Source organism: Rhamphochromis sp. 'chilingali' (genome assembly GCF_963969265.1).
Source record: "Rhamphochromis sp. 'chilingali' genome assembly, chromosome: 21".
In the NCBI taxonomy this organism is placed as follows: domain Eukaryota; kingdom Metazoa; phylum Chordata; class Actinopteri; order Cichliformes; family Cichlidae; genus Rhamphochromis; species Rhamphochromis sp. 'chilingali'.
The window spans coordinates 31,464,818-31,484,308 of NC_137949.1; the positions used below are offsets into that span (position 1 = coordinate 31,464,818).

At 40.0% G+C, this 19,491-nt stretch overlaps 2 protein-coding genes across 4 annotated transcripts in view; one reads left to right on the forward strand and one right to left on the reverse strand.

Moving 5' to 3' along the window:
- Window positions 1-4,100: 4,100 nt before the first annotated feature.
- dnajc17 (DnaJ (Hsp40) homolog, subfamily C, member 17) overlaps window positions 4,101-19,491 on the reverse strand; it is a 35,215-nt gene continuing 19,824 nt past the window's right edge. The window contains exon 11 of the mRNA XM_080871476.1: window positions 4,101-4,373. Coding sequence (XP_080727602.1) covers window positions 4,248-4,373 — 126 coding nt within the window. The 3' untranslated portion in view covers window positions 4,101-4,247. The remainder of the gene's footprint in view (window positions 4,374-19,491) is intronic.
- On the forward strand, window positions 4,384-18,492 carry LOC308389884 (cdc42 effector protein 3). 3 transcript variants are annotated; one of them, XM_080871478.1, is made up of 3 exons: window positions 4,384-13,050; window positions 13,140-13,296; window positions 14,687-18,492. In XM_080871478.1, exon 3 carries the CDS (start codon window positions 14,828-14,830, stop codon window positions 15,443-15,445), a length of 618 nt encoding a protein of 205 aa, XP_080727604.1. In that variant the 5' UTR covers window positions 4,384-13,050; window positions 13,140-13,296; window positions 14,687-14,827; the 3' UTR covers window positions 15,446-18,492. The 3 variants fall into 3 exon arrangements, with proteins under 3 accessions (XP_080727604.1, XP_080727603.1, XP_080727605.1); XM_080871477.1 differs by having other exon boundaries at window positions 4,384-13,296; XM_080871479.1 differs by lacking the exon at window positions 13,140-13,296.

The following is a 19,491-nucleotide window of genomic DNA, read 5'->3' on the forward strand; positions in this document are numbered from 1 at the left end:
GTTTATTTTAAACTGTAAGTTTCGGTTTTTCTGCATGATAAATAAATGCTGCTGTAATGAAAGAAATCTGTTTCTGAAAAGAAACTGTGGTAGAAACTGAAAAAAGTACTTTCCTGTCACTTAATTGTTTATTACATAGTTACTTTGTTTTGGTATGAATATAGTAAAAGCTGTAAAAACTAAGGAAATACAGTTAAAGTTCCAACATTTATGCCCTCCTTTACATTTTCAAAGGCCATGCAAATATAAATGGACCAGATTTGAGTCGTTGTCGATCAGATTCTAGCCCCCAGCCCATATGTTTGACACCCCTGCTGCACAGTGTACTGTATATACATTTTGTGGTGAATGTTCATGTTTACAATAAGAAGGTCAGTTGATGTACACACCGTCTCTATAACCCAAAAGCTCAAGCTTCAGATTGCTCTGAACACTGGTTCTCTTACTCTTGGGTTTGCATGATGATAAAGGGAGAGGACATCCCCAACATGGTCATCGGAGGGCCACAACCACCTTCTGTTCAAAGCAAGTGTTTGCAAGGAACTGCTATGGCGTGTAAATTACACAAAGCTACTCACTCTCGTCAGTCGCAAAATAAAAACTGGATTTGAAGATCCATGAAGAAGTAATTTTTTTATTTTTTTTTACCATTTGTTTGAGTTTCATAAAATAAAGGATTTGCATAGAAAATGCACATGTTCAATGTCCACCAAAGATCAGACCCAGGAGTAGACAATTTCTCTAGTGAATACAAAGAAATGGGAAAAATCATCTAAACCACCAACTCTATAATGGAGGGCCTCTAGTATGTTCACTTTTCATCACACAAGCCCACAAGAATTCCATAAAAGCCTACCTTGTGTTCCAATCGCAGCCTGATTACTGGTTTAGCATGGACGAAAAAACGATTTCCACGTAGTTACACCAGAGAGTCTGTGGTTTGGATCAGGGCTTCTGAATGAGAGTGCAGACAAGAATGATTTTTTTTTTACATCACACTTGTTTGGCTTGAATAATGAGGCAGTGAGTAGTCACACTGAACCAGACAATGGTTGACAGATGCAAATTACAGCATTATGCAACTTTGATTATGTGTGGTGTAGCAAGGCCAATCTCTTTGGGCTCTCTGTCCACGTGAGGCACAACAACAGTCTGGAGAGCAAGATAAACCTCATTTTCTAGTCCTCTCATAGGGAACATCAGTGCAGATCTCAGTCTGTCTGATTTAATTCATTTATTTATTCCATATGACTGGTTTATTTCCCTGTGCTCTCACCTCCCAAAGAGACTGAGCAATAAGAGAAATCAGTCTGTGATACTTCTAAAAAAAGGCTTCGTTGTTCTTTTGCTGCTTTTATCTGGAAATATATACGGCCTAATCCTGGTCCAGATTACAAATGTTTAAATGTTCCTTGTGATTTAAAGCTAGATTGGGACTTGGTATTATTCATTTAAATGTCACTAATCTTCTTCCTAAACTGGACTTAGTGAAAAATTTGGGTGAACGCATTGGATACTGATATTCTTACATTATCTGAAACTTGGCTAACAATAGCAATTACTGGCAAAGACGTTGCAATAACGGGCTACAATTTTTTTTTTCATTGTGTTAGTGTTGCAATTTATGTAAAAGACTAATTCCATGTTATTCTTCAGTATCTTTTAATCTTTTACTAAACCGTTTCTTTCTTTCTTTCCTGCATTTAAGCTCCAACTTTTTAAGGACCATTTTATTCCTATTGTAGGTTGTTAGAGACCCCCCTCAGCTATTATTGAGGCTTTAAATTCACTTAGTGACAAACTGTCCACTTTAGATTTTAATGAAATTGGCCCTAAATGAATGCCAGAGATTTTAAATCTGAGGCAGATTGGCTGATTTTTAGACAGCTAAGAAATCGTTCAGCCTTCTTCATTAAAAGCCAAATCTGAATTTTATCTTTCAAAAACTACTGAACATCTTAACGATCCTAAAAAAAAAATTATAACATGTTCTTATAGGGACAAAACTACCAATGAGATGCCAGCTTTTTTTGTAAAAGACGGAAAAATGTGAAATTCTAAACTGCTTTAATGAGTCTTTTGTTTCTTCCAGGTCTTTATTTGAATCTTTACATCCATATTTAAAACTGCCTAATAAACAGGAAGCTCTCTCTTTTACCACTCAAACTGAATCTTTGGACCAATCCTTCAGCTTTTCTCTTCCAAATTTCTTTGAAGACCAGAGGACCTTAAATCTGTTGAATCCAAATAAACCTGCAGGGCCAGATCAGCTTGATCCTTATTTTCTTAAGTTGGTTGCAGATTTTATAGCAGAACCACTAACTTATATTTTTAATCTCAGCCTTTTGAACAATGAGATCCCTGCAATATGGAAATCTGCCTATGGTTTCCCATTGTTAAAAGGTGATCCTTCAGATGTTAATAACTACAGGTCCATATCTAAATTGTGTGTTCTAGCAAAAGTTCTAGAAAACTTTATTAGTGAACAAGTAAAATAATTTTTGGACAAAATTCGGTTCTTTACCAACAGCAGTCAGGATTCAGAAAACAACACAGCACCATTACCGCTGCTATTAAACTGTTGAACGACATTAATGATGCAATGGACTGCAAAGAATACTGCGCTGCTCTTTTTCTTGACTTGTCGAAGGCCTTCGACACAGTTGACCGAGTCATTTTAGTAAACAGACTAAAGATTTTTGGTCTGTCTGTAAATGTTGTAAGTTGGTCTTCAAATTACTTGTCAGCTAGAACACAATGTGTCCACATTGCTGGGTGTTCTCCCTCTTTTTGCCCAGTATCCAAAGGAGTTCCTCAGGGCTCCATATTAGGGCCATTACTTTTTTCTCTTTATATAAATAACCTTTCTGAAAATTTATCAAACATTCAATTTCATCTTTTTGCAGATGATACAGTTATCTATTCTTCATCTCCATCAGCAGCACAACTCCTTAAATTTCTGCAGTATGGCTTTGATTTTGTTCAGTTCCGTTTAACTCAACCTAAGTTCGTTTTAAATGCAGAGAAATCCAACTTCATGTTAGTTGTTATTAACGTTTCCTGAGATTAAAACCATTTAATGGACCTAAATAGAAATGGTCACATCTTATAAGTATCTAAGTATCATTATAGATCAGAATTTGTCATTTTAAACTCACATTGAAAGGCTTGTGTCCAAGTTGAAATTATGTTACCTTTTAAAAAAAATCAGTTGTTTCTCTCTCCAAGTAAATGAAACACTTGTTTTATGCAACTTTTTTTTTTTTTTTACCTTTATTGGATTGTGGTGACCTGCTTTTTATGAATGCACCTGCCCACTATCTAAAAAGCTTAGATATTGTCTACCATTGTGTTTTACGTTTTATTACTGGCTCTTGAAATCCTGACCATCTCTGTAGATCTCCACTTTCTCATTGGTTGGTTTTTATCTATAAATCTCTCCTTGGGCTGGTTCCCTCTTATCTGTGTGTTTATATGTGTAAAAGCCACATCCAATATAGCCTCGCTCTCACAATGTCATACAAATGACTGTAACAAAAATCAGAAGACAACTGGGAAAAAAGCTTTTAAATATGCCGCCCCTGTTTCCAGGAAGGAGGGAGAGGACAGAGAGAATAACTCTTTTAGTCAGTGTGACTGTTTTTATGATCTGCTGTTGCATATTTTGTGCTCACTTGTTTCTATGAAATGTTGTATTTGGTTTGAACTTGTGTTGTATTTGTTGTAACTTTTGTTGCCATGATGGCCTGCTCTCTCTAGGAAATGAGATTTAAATCTTAATTAGACTTTCACCTGGATAAAGAAAAGGATAATAAAATATTACAACACTATAAATAAAGACTTTCTGTCAAAAAAAATACCTAGAAATGTATTAGTACTTAGTGATGCTTAGACCAATAGACCAGTAATCAATCCCCAGAGGCCTGTAATGCACACACCATAGTGCAATTACATAGTCATAAGATGCATTCCAGTCTAAATCATTTTAAATCTCCAAATTTGTATCTACTATCTGGCACTACCCAGCTGTGCATCAAACCCTGCTGGTTCTCACATCTCTTCTCAGGAAAGGCCATGACACAAAAACTGTTTTTTGTTTGTTTATGAAAATTGTTTATTTTGCCACACATCACATTACATACAAAAAAATAATAAAAACAAATAAGAGGCTTTATGAAACTAAAGCCTGATGCAGGATTACATCTAATATTTCTCACAGTGCTGGTAACGAGCTGAGTCCTGTGGTGCTACGACGTGGCAGCTTCCTCCTCGTCTTCCCTCTGCATTTGTTCTATGAGTTTCTGACGTTCGGCGGCCTGCCTCATCCTCATCATCACAATGCTTTCGTAGTCACGCTCATTGGACAGGGAAGCCTAAAGGGGTGATAACAAAAAAGTGGATATTATCATAATGTGAAACAGAGCTACACAGACTAGTAGGACTTACAAAAACAAGATTCATAAGAAGATTTATTTATAGACCAGACAATCAGTTGATTTAGAAAATCAATTCAACAGAGTAGTTTCTATCAGATTTCATGACAGATCAACTTTTAGTTCTACTTAAGGTTCAAGCCACAAAAACCCTTTAATTTTATTTATAAGCAGCAGCGTTTTCATCAGTGAGCAGCATTCCCGTTATAAATGTATGGTGTCCAAGCTTAAACAGTGATAATCCTGATTGTATCACTGAGAGTTCTATTTCTCAGAATTGTCAAAAAAACGTATAAAGCTACAAAAAAATGTCTGTGCAGTCCTCCTCACAAGTAAGCTGAACTTGAAGTGTAAAATCTGTGGAGCGATCCTGTGATCCTGCGACAGAGTCGTAAGAAAAGCCAAACATCTTGGATTTTTAGATCATGACAACAGTCCTTCAAGGCAGCCATCCAACGTTTGGCTAATTCAGGGCTGCGGGACGGCTGGACCCTATCCTAGCTGTTACATGGGCGAGAAGAGAGGTACAGTTTGTTAGTCTAACACAAGGAAAAAAGACAGAGAGAGAGAACAAGTCACAATCAGATTCACTCAGATTCACACCAATTAGGGTCAATTTAGAATCACCACTTAACCTAACATGCATGTCCTAGGAAGCTGGAGTACGTGGCGACAACATGTAAACTCTACACAGAAAGCCTCCAGTGGAGGAAAGATGACTGTGTTAGACACGCAACATCATGTTGCTCATTCAAAGCTGACCACAGACACACACACACACACGCAAAAAAACCAAAATGCAGTCAATGTCCAGTTTCTGTTTGCTTTCACAACCAGGCCTTTGAGTGCGGCGCAGAGAGGCAGATTTGGACACATGCTCTCATCTCAGTTAACATTTGCATGACAACATGGTGAACATGCATGAGACAGCAGCCCACAGAGAAACTGTGATGGGGTAATTCCACTGCCTTAGGTCATTAAACCTAAAATGTGGGCTGGAATTGGGCCTGGCAGTTGCTGGCAGGGCTTTGGCTTGGATGATGATGGCGACGGATTATCATACTGTGGGGGGAAATCAGAGAGGGCAGCCACTGGCTAATGGCTAATCAAGCAGGGTGGAACACAGCCCAAAAGGGCTTGCACACCCACACACACACACACACACACACAAACATCTGTGCAATGACCAATGCCACACACCGGTCAACCAAGATCGAAACACAAGAAACAGACTGTGATGAAACGAGAAAACACTTTAAGAAAAATTTTTAATCTGACAACTTCAATTTAAAATTCACCAGGATTGTGCTTATACTGTATGTGCAACACAAACATAGGCACTCATGGAGACCATCATCCCATCACTGATTAGGAAGGAAGACCACGTGTACACAAAGAAAGCCATTCTTTGAACAGATTATATCAAGGAAGTCTGCTGGGCCAAGGAAGTGTCTCTTTAACAAGACAGTGAGCTGCAGGAGAGAGTGAGCGTGTGCATTAAGGACGGGGAGTGATCTGATGAGTGGTAAGTTTTGTCGATGCACTCGCTAAGGCATCTGGAAAATATCATAGGGACTCCAGCATCCGTGTGCTGGGGAGAAAGAGGGTCTAGTGTGGAGGAAGAAGAAAAAAAGAGAGGGTCGGTGAGGGGGGACGTTACCCTCACTCCCCCCTACGCCACCCCTGGATTGAGGAAAGCTGCTATTATCATTCCAATAACGTGAGCTCAAGCCCCCGTCTGACACGTAACTATGAAATATCACGCGAACACTATTAGGTAAATAAACAACTCTTGTAACTTAAAATTAAACAAAACACAAGCAAATATACAAGAAGCTGTGGAAATCCTCCTGCCTATACAGCAAATCTAACCATACTCTGCTACGCCCCCTACTGGGCACAATGCTGAAGTGCACCAGGAAAACTTTTAGAACTGGTCTGCCTTTTTCTCAGCCCAGCATGATTATGGCATCATGGGCAGACTGCACGACACTAATGATGTAGGGGAATTCTGTGCATTAACAGGTGCTTTATGGGCAGTGTGACGCATTTCTTCTCAGAATGAGGGAAGTTTCCTTGCCTCGGGTGTTAACTTACAATATACATATTTAGCCAGTGCATCACTCTGTAACTAAACACTTGGTGGGTACATATGTGCATGTCTATGTCTGTGTGTGTCTGCAAGTGTGTGTGTAGGGGCGGGTGGGTGTTTGGTGCCTTAACGCCAAGATCCGGGGTGAGCGGGAAACCACAAAACACAAACAATGGGCCACTGTACAAAGCCAAGACAGGAGGGTTCAAGGCCACCGCTGAGGTGGAATAGTAGTAAAACACACAACCACACACGCACATGCATACATATAAACAAGCTGAGGATTAGCTACGTGACATCAGCGCATGGCGAGGCCTCGAAAAAGCACACCCCAGCCTGACCCCAGGCCAGTAATGACATCATGATCACCACAAGTGCTGTGAGTCAAGCAGCACACACACGCTCTTAAAAGTCCTTCCCACACACGGCAGGAGGCATGGCAGGAGCGCAGGTGGCCGCAGCACAAGTTGTCAGATCGCCGAGCGTGTGAGGACAAGTGATTGAAAAGGTGTTTGTACATTTAATAGAGACAGACAAGCGCGGACACGAGTAAAGTGAAACTACATCTATTCAAAACAGCTTCCGTTAAAATCTTGCCATTTCACGCTTAACAGCTTTTAACCTTGCAACTTGACGGCTCACCAATTCAAATTTGATAAATGGATCACTCATTAACACCATAAAGCATCACATGTCTTCAACTAGACGGATGCAGTGCCGAGGTGACTTTAAAGTCCTCCAAAGCTTAAGAATGGATTTTTTAACAAGCCTGCTCTGTGGTCCCAGCTAAAATGTGTGCTCTGATCCACTGCGGTGAAGTTAATCAAGGAACTATTTAACTGGCGGGCGTGTGGTGGCGTAGTGTGTGTTTCTGTATTTGTGTGTGTGTCACCGAGCTGTGATTTATGAAAGGCAAATACCAGTATAGAGATCGTTTGGGCGTGTGTGTGTATGTGAAGGTACCCAAGCGCTCATGCTAACACAAACAAAGAGGCAGCCTTACTGCAGATGCATCACTGGAGCCGAGGTGAAATTCTCGTGCAGACAAAACCTAAGCTTTCTAAATGGTAGCGGATTAATCAACATTCATTACAGAAGTCAGCAGACATAAAACCCCAAAGGTTTGTTCTACTACACCGCTTTTGCAAGTAAAGAACAAACAAACCACAGAGGTCGAGACCCAAATGTACTTCCTGTTTTTAGCCCCTCTCATGCAATGCACAAACTTCCTTTATTTGACAGAAAATGTACGTCTGATCAAAGCAGCCAAATTAAACTGCAAAAAAAAAAAACATAGCTGCTGGAATGACTGGTACCAACACCAAGTCAGCTTCAATAGAGTTCAACGTAATAGCTTTAAAAAACATGTTTGCGGCCTGGAACAGGAAAATAAATAATACGTTTGTTGCTCGATAATGATGGAAAGACAAATGTTGAACCTTTCATAACTGTATTGTGGGTGTTTTTTGTTTTGGTTTTTTTATATAACTTGTCCATTTGGATACTGTTGAGGCTTAAAATTAAGGGTACGGCTTTGATTTCCACATTGCCAGGTATACTGACAGCTACAGGAGCTGTCTACCAGGTCTCATCTGCAGGGGCGTATCCAGAACAGGGCATGGGGTGGCACCAGGATGCTGGTGCCCCCCAATACCAATGTCATTGGCATAGTGTACTGCCAGTCTTACAATGTCCAACATCTTTGCATGAGAGTATTGAGAGAGCCATAAGAAATGTAACTAAGTAGATTTACTCAAGTACTTTACTAAAGTACAAATTTAATATACTTGTATTTGAAGTATTTCTAACTTGGGATACTCTCTTTTTTCTACTATATTTTGGACACTGTGCAGCACCACGTTTTAAGTAATAAACCTTTTTGTTCTTGATTCGCCTGTGCCACCCCATTTACAAAACAAATCCTGGACACGACCCTGCTCACCTAAGCTAACTGAAGTCACTGAACTGGTTTCTCAACTATGTTTGTGGTGTTTATGCCATTTTTTTTTTAAATGAAATTATCAAATAATTATTACTGCCTGCTATGGCAGAGACCATACAAGACCTGTGTGGCTCAGTTTTGGTGACTATATTTTTAATCTGCTAATCAGCACTAATTAGCGAGCATGTGTATTTGTGCATTGCATCCTTCCAGTATATGGATGCAGGTAGCTAACGAAGTTTCATAATGTTTGATAATAATTCCAGTCTGTCATCTAAATCATTTCTGGGACTTAAAAAAATACAACGAAAGCTAAAATGCTAAAGTTGTAATTATATTAGCTCATCAGCTCAATCATATTAGCTTTGCTGTACTCAAACACCCCATATAAGCTATATAACTACGCTCATGGGTATACACAGTATTCAACAGAATAGAAGCGTGCAGGGTGGAGTCAGAAAAGTGCCTTTGGAATCTGTAAAAGTAAAGGATATAAACAGTGAAAAGACAAATGGCAGCAAAGACCTGAACTCCTGGTGCCCTGGCATTTCTCTTTATGATGGATGAGCTCAGGGATCCTTGAATAGGGAAATGTGGGGGTTTGGTTTCTGTAATATCCAAGAATACATTGTTGTAAAAGCAAAATTATGTCTTTCACATTCCAGCCTTCCTGGAAAAGCCCTCAGATTTGCTATTAAAACAAAGGAGGCCAGGGCACTGCAAGAACACCATCTGAACCTTGGAGATGTCAAAAAATGAGCCGAGGTATTACACAAGGAAAAAAAAAAGAAAGAAAATGGCACAACAATTGCAGATTTCTGTTTACTTTGTTTGTGCATGTGTTCCTTATCTACACTAATTAATGTGTAAAGTAAGCAAAACCAGTAAAACTGATCTCAGTATGTATTGTTTACATTAACTCTACAAATCTACAGTTTAATCTAAAACGCACAGCCATCATTCAATAATTACTAATCAGTCAGTGTCAGGAGAAATAACATTCCTCAGATTTTACTGATACCTCCAAATTTATGGGTTTTGAAATTCTTTGGAATAAATCCTGCAATAACTACACAAAAAATCCATAACAATTTTGTCTTCAATATTCTGTGTAACAAAGAATGCAAAGTACTATTTAAAGCACAAAACTGCAACCATAAACTACATAATATGATAATAGTAATGCTAATATAGCTTTCCCTTATTAAAAGATCTGGTAATGAGTTAAAGGAAACTGAATGAAAGACAATGCAGCACCATACTATATGTTAAACATCCTCGGGTCATTTTTGAATGTAGAATAGTGCCACGAGTCAAACCTACATTATCACATTGTGAGTGTAAGCTTCCACTAACCAATCAAACTGCAGAATGCATCCCAGTGTGCCCATATTCATAAAGTAATACAGTATGTAGTGTAGGTCCAACAATTTTTTTTATGGTAAATGGCCTGTATTTGTATAGCGCTTTACTAGTCCCTAAGGACCCCAAAGTGCTTTACACATCCAGTCATCCACACATTCACACACACATTCACACACTGGTGATGGCAGCTACATTGCAGCCACAGCCACCCTGGGGCGCACTGACAGAGGCGAGGCTGCTTTTTAGGGCAATAAAGGTTAATAGGCAATTTTGTGTCTGACCAAATGTGAAATTTTCTGCTCCCGAGTTGGTATATGCAAAAAAGTGTCATAAAGCATTATGTTATAGTGAAGCTGACCTTTGACTTGAGACATAAAATGCCACCAATCAGATATTTCTGCAAACTATGTAATAATGAATGTAAAAATTATTCCTTTATGGCCAAAAAAAACCCCAAACAAATAACTTTTTATGAGGTTGCACTGCCTTAAATTTTAAAATTGTGCTATTAATAATGACTCGAGCACACATACACGTACATATTATGTTGTTTATCATGTATCAGTTAACAGAAACACTTTTAAAATGGTTTATATTTTTTGGGAATAGTTAGATTGCTTTCCTTGCACTGAATAGCAGAGCATATGATTTTTCTGTGTTTTTGGCATAACGACAGTAAAAGATTCTGATTATGATGAAATTCCCTCGTGGTGCTCCTGAAATATTGTGTTTGCAAGAATGGGAAGAATATCAGGCCTCAGTGACCTTGGATGACCAAATTCTACTCACTTTATTTTTCAATTTTTCTGAGCACGTTTGACTTTGACAATCATGATACCGGGACAGACACACGCACAAATGAAAAACTCAAAAACATTAAATGTCTCTGTCGCTGACTGACAAACTTTGGTGTAAAACCTCAAAACGTAAATAATCCAGCTGTTTTATTGTGTTGTGACATTTGGCACCGCAGTGCATTACCTCATCAGAGAATATTTGTTTTTACCCAGCCAAGCCATCCGCTTACTGTGTTGGACCTGACGTGACTTTGTTGTGTTGATTAGAAGCTACTGTTAGCTACGTCATATGTGTTGGTGAGTGTGCGCTTGGTATTCAGTAAAGTAACACCTGGGCTTCGGTGTCAGATCTCTGTCATGTTGGAATCATGCAAGCGAGTGTCTGCACTTCCTCTTAGCAATCCCACAGCCAAGTTTCTGTTGGAAAACCTTCAGACGGCTAATCACTGAGTCATAACTTTGCAGACGAACAGCGACAACAATGCTGAAGATGATGACAAATGCATATTTAAACATTCCCACCAGAAATGATAAAAGGAAAACTACTAGAAACTGTTTATACAAAATACAGACAGGTGGGAATGACTACTTTAACAAGTCTTACAAGCTAAATAATCTGGTTAATTCATTGATGTTTTGCACGCTGAATTTGATCACAGCCCAATGTCCAGTATTTGCCAATAAAACAAAAAAGCTTTTTCATATAAAAGAATAAGCCAAATCTTGCAGTAAATCTATTCTAAATGCTGGCTGTCTGAGGGCCTTGATCAGCGGAAGCTGAAGTACATACAACAAAGAGCCAAAAGAATATCCACCAAAGCCTCAGTTTGGAATCGTTGCGCCAGTCAAAGCAATATCTGGAAACACTTTTTATCCTGCAACAACAAAAACATGCAGCATCCCAGATTTCAGGCCCGGCATAACTGCATCAAACCACATTGCCCACTATGGCCAGGCCTTAGAAAAGAGGCTTATGCAGAAATCCAGTTCGGGCTAAACGCATAAGCCCAGAGGCTACATAGCATGAGAGCACCGCTAACAAACTGAGCCCAACCTTGGTCAGACAGCAGGTCTTGTGAGGTCATACCCAAATACCACAGATAACACTAGCTCTTCACCCTGATTGTCTTCTAGCATGAGGGGGTTTCTCAGAAGAGGGATGTTCAAAAATGTTCTGTTTCGGCCTTGGGTAAATGTTATGATAATTTCATTTGCGTGAGTAATTGTGTCTGCTCTTGCAGACTGTTCTGGTCCTGAGTTGCAGAGCAGCAGAGAGGATGAGGGCGGGACGTATGTTGTTTATTGGATCGATTTCAAAGGAGCGCTTAAAAAATACGATTTGTCCTTCACGCCCGGCATGTTTAGGGTTGGGGAGGAAGGCAAAAACAAACAAATACTGCACACAGATCTACAGCTTTCTCCAACACATGGCAATATTTCAGCATTATGAAATATGTTATCTTTAAAACATCACCACGCAGGTAGATGCAACTGTTCAGAAGATAATAGTCCCAAAAAAAGGCTCACAATCAAAGTGCGTAGCAGTGAGTGTTACTGAAACTTTGAGGCTTTAAACCTTTTTACGCAAACACGTTCCAGCGAGCGCACAAACGTTTTCTGCTCTGACACAGTTTTGTGTTATCCATTACTATAGCATTCCATAGCAAAGACAACACGCTGGAGGCGTGAGAATTAGAAATGCAGCAAGTGATCCCTCTTGTGAAATCCAGCGTGCCTGCTCATACATGTCTGTGTGGGATACTGAGCTTTGATTACACAGAATAGCTACAGGCCTCCACTCAGGCAGAAGAGTCTTTGGAGTGGGCTCAACTCAACAACAGACAGGAAATCAGGAAATCAGCAGAATAGAGGGACAATAAGACAGAGATTAGGGCTGACCGGTTTCTCACTTACTAGGACTTCCTCTTTTTTCCCCAGATAAGCACACAATCTATAACAGTCTCACACACTCTTATTAAAACACAATCAGTTGTACATGACCAACCTCTTCAAACTTCAAACTATACGTCGCCCCTTTCCTTTCTCTCAGTCACACCATTCGGCTTTAAGAATAAGTCGTGCACGGCAGTTTCTGCCTTTCTCAATGTCATGGGAATTAAACCGGGAGCTCGTGCTTTGTGCCGACTCACCCGCAGGTGATGGGTGCAGCCAATCAACCAGCAGGACTTACTGTAACACCTACGACTAAAAGGCCAACTCACTCCGCAAACAGGATGATATAATCTCCTGACTGGAGGTGGGATGACTTCAGATGTCAACTAAGAAATACCTGGATCTCTTAACAATCTTATACTTTGACCTCACCTGGCTTATCACTTAGGGGAAGATAACTTTCATCAGCCAGACACAAAAAGATCTTTCTGCAAGGATTATCTAAAACACTCGTTGAAGCAGAGAAGGGTAAGAAATGGTACATAAATACTTTCTTTAGCTTTTCTTCTACGATGAGGAAAAGACTGTTGTAGCTCACATTGTTTCTGTGTCTCGAGGTGGTTCAATGAGATCTTGTCTGTAACAGCTGACAAGCCCCGTCATGTCAAAGGAAGGTTTGTGAGAGTGTGCAGGTACACACAGCCTAGCTTCCTGGCAGAGACGGGTGTGCGTGTGTGTGGGATTCAATTATCCTTGATTTTCCCAGCAAGACAGGTAAAAACTAACATCTTTTCTTTTTTTGTCTAATTATTGTTATAGTTCTCACTAAAGTAACTGCACGGCAGGAAAAAGATCTTAACATCAGTTATTTTAATTGTGGTTAAAGTTTTCAGCAGACTGAGTCCTTATCAGTCTTCGAGATGTGTAATTAATGGAGCGTTCGGAACCATCATTTAAAACGTGTTTCTTGGCCAATGTGTTTTAATGAGCTTCTTTAGTTTTTAACTTGGCCACGAAGTGTTTCCTGAACACGATACTCATGGCTAAAATCCCAACGACTCCTCCTTGGCCAAACTGACATGTCTGGAAAGGAATGCAGTCGAGTCCGCGCGCTCCAATCTCCCGCTGCTACTAAAGTGCCGATAAAACCTTTACAGGCCAACAAAACCTGTGGTTTACAAATTTACAGAGTGAGTGTTTCAAGTCACGAACACAGATCTAACTGTGGGCAAAGCTGTTGGGAGGCTTAAAAATCACAGACACAGAGGAGATTATCTAATCGGCGTGCCTGCGTTGATGAACTGAGTTCTGTCTCGCTCACTAAAATCATTACTGGTCACGGAAAGTGAAAACGCTTTCTTGTTTTGTTTTTTCGAGTCATTGTGACCAAGAGGTTTTAGGTTTTGTTGGTGGAAATGAAATTTCAAGATTATATTATCCTCCAAAAGACATTAAAAACAGATTGATCCTCTAAGATAATGCCTAGAGTGCGATGCTGTTTATGGAATAGCTGTATTTGATTTTATCTTAAATAACTTTCAAATCCAGACTCGGGGCATACCTCTCACACCACAGCAAAATAAACTAATTGTATCCCAGTTATTTAGACTTCTGAGGAAATTATAAACATGTGCTCTAAAGTGAAGTTATTATCATAATTTCTGACAGAGGTTGTGAGAAAGTGAAGACAATGCACCGCATACAGGATAACAATTACCACTCTGGCATTTTTTCTTATTTATTTTGTTGACTCTCTTACTGGAAGTCTTAAATGGACTAGAAGACTTCCTCTGGAAGACGTGCAGCAGACCACACCTGCATTTATCGGAAAAGAGGGGATTTGAAAAGTAAATATTTGTAAATGAAAGGTTCAAAGCATTGTTTGAACATCCCTGCGCTGCCAAATAATTGCTGCATTTCATTAAATGAAAATCAAGGCTAGCAGGTGCAATCGCTGCACAATGGATGTGAATTTAAAAAAAGCTAACAGACACAGTCAAATCCTTACATCTGGTTTTGAAAAACACGACAAACACAAGCACAGATCTCCTTCATGTTCTAGCATGAATAAGAGAGAACCTGGATGACATGCTGCTGCGGGAAATGTGGTATCAAACTGTTATTTGTTAAAATGTTAATACTCTCTTTTTGTGTTTCGTTGCAGATGGAGTTATGCTTTTAATTATCAAAACTTCCTAACAAATTGAACAAAGAAGAAAGAGACTACAAAGACTTTTGAGGATACATTAAAAACAAAAAAGATTAAACTGAAACATTTAAGCAAATCTCAACCAGATCTGCTAGGATGCCACTCCGAGCATCGCTGCACAGAAATCCAGCCTCTGGACGCTGGTCCAGCAGGAATTCCAAGAGGAAGGAGGTTCTGTCTGTCAACATGATCAGCCTACCGCTCGCCGATTTCCGCCACATCACTCATATTGGAAACAATGCCGACAGCTTTGGAGATCTGTCTTTTCTAAAGCTGAGTCACAACCTGCTTTTACAAAGTTCCCGAAGTGAGCAGAACGTCTTTCTGGCCTGCTCACCGCCTCCAAAGCCGCCTCGTCTGAATCTGGACGAGACTGAGAGCAAAAAGACCCCTGACTTGTCTGTGGACCACCAGCACAATAACTCCCAGAAAAGGAAGAAATGCAGTTCTCTGCCCCTGCTGGACAGCGAGAAAGGAAATGTAGATGCTGAAAAAGAGGATGGGTACCAAAGAGGGAATAATACTTCTTCCAATCAGACTCATAGCTCCAGATGGGGCAGCACAGGTTCAGATGGGGATGAAGACTTTAATGAGACCTGTGACAAAACTACGGGACAACAAAAGGATGAGGACAGTGGCTTTTCATTCAGCCTCGACCTGGGTCCTTCGATCCTTGACGATGTCCTTCAGGTGATGGACAAACTGCACAAATAAACCAGAGATTAGCCAAATGTCTCGGAGAGGCTTTACTAAAGGTTTGGAATATAGAGAGCAATAAGGGCCTCATCTGATCGGAGACGAAATCATCACATTTGGATATTGTTTTGTTCATTATGTTCGGATAAATCTAAAGATATCTGCTTTTTTGGAATGCAGAATCTCAAACAATGAATAATAAACCACAGATGAACACTGTACACTTTGTAAAGGCACAGGATATGCTCCTAGAGCACTGTGATCCACAGCGTTTACTAAAAAGTATGCGTGATTCTGTTTGAAAAGGGGGCACATAAACAAAGTTAATGTTCTCCAAGCAATCACCCTTTGCAGAGGCAGATCCAGTGTTTAAGTTAATAATTAAACTTTGTCTCATGTTAAACTAAGAGCTTGACATTTTCAACCTTTTCACATTTCCCCTTAGCTATTTTAATTCTTCAAACCACACATCACGGCACTGACGACGGCTGTTAAGACTTAAGATTGTTGTGTTTAAGAAAAGAAACGCAACGACTGGAATCCAAGGTCCTTGGAGCTGCGATGCCTTGGCGTGCTTGCCAATCTGTTGTGTGCAGAGGGCAAATTTTACTCCGCACGCATCTGAGAGGCCCCACTCAATGGTAGACCAAGGTACCCCCCATCTCTCATTCCCAACAAGGCAGTGAAAACAAACACTTAGTCCTGCTTCCAATAAAAGCCAGCCAGTGGTGGCAGTTTGGGCTACCGACCAAGCCAGGCCACAGGTCCAAGACCTCAGAAGAAAAATGAAAAAAAAAAGAAGCCAAAGCAGGCTGTTTTCTTAGCTGCAAATCAGCGTTCAATGCTCTGGTGAGCAGTGCACGAGAAGAAAAGTGGTAAAGGGTAACTTGATACTTCCACATATGCAGGGGGTGTTGAGGGAGAAGGAGGACCAGAAACATCATTACTGTAGCAAAAGTTCTGATGAGGCTTTAAACACTACCTTCTACCCAAATACACCCAACACGCAAAAATGCATGCTGTATCTCACACACTGGCACACGAGCAAAGGGAAGCACACGTGAAACACGCGTGAAACACTCGTCCATACGTTTTCCTCAAACCTACAGAGGAGACGTCGAGACGAGCCTCACTCCGGCTTTGTTGGGGAGTTATCGGGATGGGATGTGGCACAAAACCCAGAAGAAGTCAAATTCCTAAGAGCGCCACGGGTCATGGTACAAAATCTAGAAACCAAAATAAGTTCTTCAAGCAATAAATTTTGAATTCTATGCAAACAGTCCAAAACAGAAACAGCACTGTTTGTGGGAACATTTATATATCCGTTTCTTGTAGACTTCTGCCAATAACACATTGTGAATGTTTTTTTCCTTCTGAAGAAAAAATAGTTTTTATGTATTTTTTGTGCAAAGCAAATAAAAACATCAAATACTCGTATGATGAGATTGCTTTTTTCTTTATTTTACACATTGTTTTATGTGTTTGTATCATTTTTTCTAGAGAAACTACAGCTTATATAGGACTCCGCAACACAATAATATTATGTAGAGGTGGCCAAAATTAGACACGCACGGCAGAATTTCATGCACAGTAGAGGCATGAATGCTGCACTGGAGTAAAGTGGACTTTGAAGCACAGCTAAAGCACAAAGAGGTGGCTATCAATAGCTAACCAGAGTCCGTTAGTAAACTTCAGGATAAGCAGGAGAATGAGCTATTCACTGACAGAGATTTACACTGTGTTGACTGTGTTGCCCTGCTCGATGCAATAACTCCCTAAGCAATCAAAACCTTATCTATTCACAAGAGAAAGAAGAATTGTGCAATATCAGAGAAATCAGAAATAATACTTGGCATCTTATTTTTCCTGCATGCATGTGTCCTTGGTTTTCTATCAGTCTGTCATCTGTGTGAAAGTCCTGTGAAGGACACAACTTGAGCAAATGTTCAGCCACATGGCTAATGCGAGATGAAAGAGTCTGTGATGGAAGACAAATTATCTTGTCTGCTCTGCAAAAAACTGGCCAAACTGTGAAGTATCCCAATCACATCTGGCATCACTTCCCTCCGTTTTAAAATCTAAACTTGCTGTCATGCAGAATACAAAAAAAAAATCTTGTCATTCCTCTAAAGCAGCTCGTACGAGCTGTGTTTTTTGTCGGCTACCAACTTAAACATTAAAAATACTGTATTGGCAAATAGGACAAGAGTGCTGCGCCTGTAATTGTGCTTCCCAGTGAAATCTAATGCTACATGTCTTTGTTTTGGTCTGGTTTGTTTTTTTGTATTTACACATGAAAGGGGATTTCATAAAACCAACAGTTTTTTTTGTTTATGCTGTCGGTATCGTGTATCAAGACAGAAAATATTATCAAGCTGCAAAGAGGATCAAGCAAATTTAAAACAGCTCTTCCCTCTCATGATATGCATGATGAGCTAAATGCATTTAGGCATAGATTTCTATGTATTCTAAACCAGCACATCTTTTTTTAAAACATCTCCCATCCTCCGTTTCGTGAGTGGCCAATCATCCTTCAGTCTCATGTATTTTCACTGCTCGTTTCCTTTTTACTTTTGCTACTAACAAAAATGTGAAATAGAACAAAACCAAAGAAAAAAAAAAAAGAAATATTCAGCTTTTAAGTCTGGTCATTGCAATAAACAGAAAGCTGTTCCTAAACAGCTATCATCTCCATTAAGAGCAGGTTTCAGGCCAGCACTGAATATGCCAACAGCAAGGCCACATCCAATGCATCTCTTCCAGACACAAGGACTATTTTAGGTGATAACGCACTTTTAAAGCACTAGCAAACCAGCAGGCTGGAAAAACAATCCCAGAATAGCTGATCTACTGCATCTGGTTTATGCCGTGACAACCCTGCAATGATTCCCTGGCTCTTGATGGAAGAAGCAGGCATAGAAGGCTCAAATTTAAAACCCTTACAATAGAATCGTTTTAAATAATACGGTATGCTAAACTGAGCAATAAACCATGAATCAAGACACAATGATTAATGATGGCATCATATCTCTGGAGGCATGAACGTCAGGTCTGGCAAAAACAAAGCAGACAGATAGATGGGGATTCCACATCCGAGAGTTTGTTAAGATAAACTATCCATGTGAAATCCCTTTTTCAGATGCAACTATTTGCCGCTCTCGGATAGGACTGCACTGAAATGTTTAGCAATGGATAATAGGTTCTTTTAGCATTCACTGAGATTTTGAACCATGTACTAAAAGAAACATTTGGACTTCTGGGAAAATTTAAAGGTTCGTTTTCTCGACCTCTCCATTTTTCAGCCTGTCACTACGACGTATTTGTCATATCAGTAATGTTAACGGGTACACACGCAAAAGTGGACGATCAGGAAAAGAAACTGGATTCTTTTCCCAAATGAAGGGTCTGAATTTAGCCAAGAGCGTGGGGAGCAATTCCACATGGTGCGAAAGACACGGCCCTCCCCTATTTTGAAATTAATATCCATGGTGAGAAAAACTGGGTGAATGCAGTAGGTCCAGTTATAAATCATGTCATATCTACAACAAAAACAGAGCCAAAAGATCAACACTCCTCTCTGTGAGAGAAGTTAAAAATTTAACACACCATGAGATAGATCAAAGTCTCTGTACCCTGAGGGGGTCTTCTTGGGGAATTTGCCCCTCCCTTTACTCCATTAGGCTCCTCATACTGGCCTCAAATTCATTTATTAAGCCCAGCAGAGATGGAACTAAAGTTAAGGGTGAAGTCATCCGTGTATCTGAGCTCCCTGTGGCGAGACGCTGACTCTGTGAGCTGTGTTTAGATTGATGAGGTTAAAGAACCAAGTCCTCACTTTGCTCATATGTGATTGCAGCTGGATAATGTTGGGACACTATGAAGGGGTCGGCTACAGGAGAGGGATCAGATTTGTAGATCCCAGATAAGAATCTGAAAAGAACATTCACATCCACTGACCCGTGGATAGGTGTGGATCAACACCACTAATATCTGCCATGGTTTATCTATTATGTCATGTTGGACCTCTTTAGCAAGAAGTATTCTCAGTGAAGGCTAATTTGAAA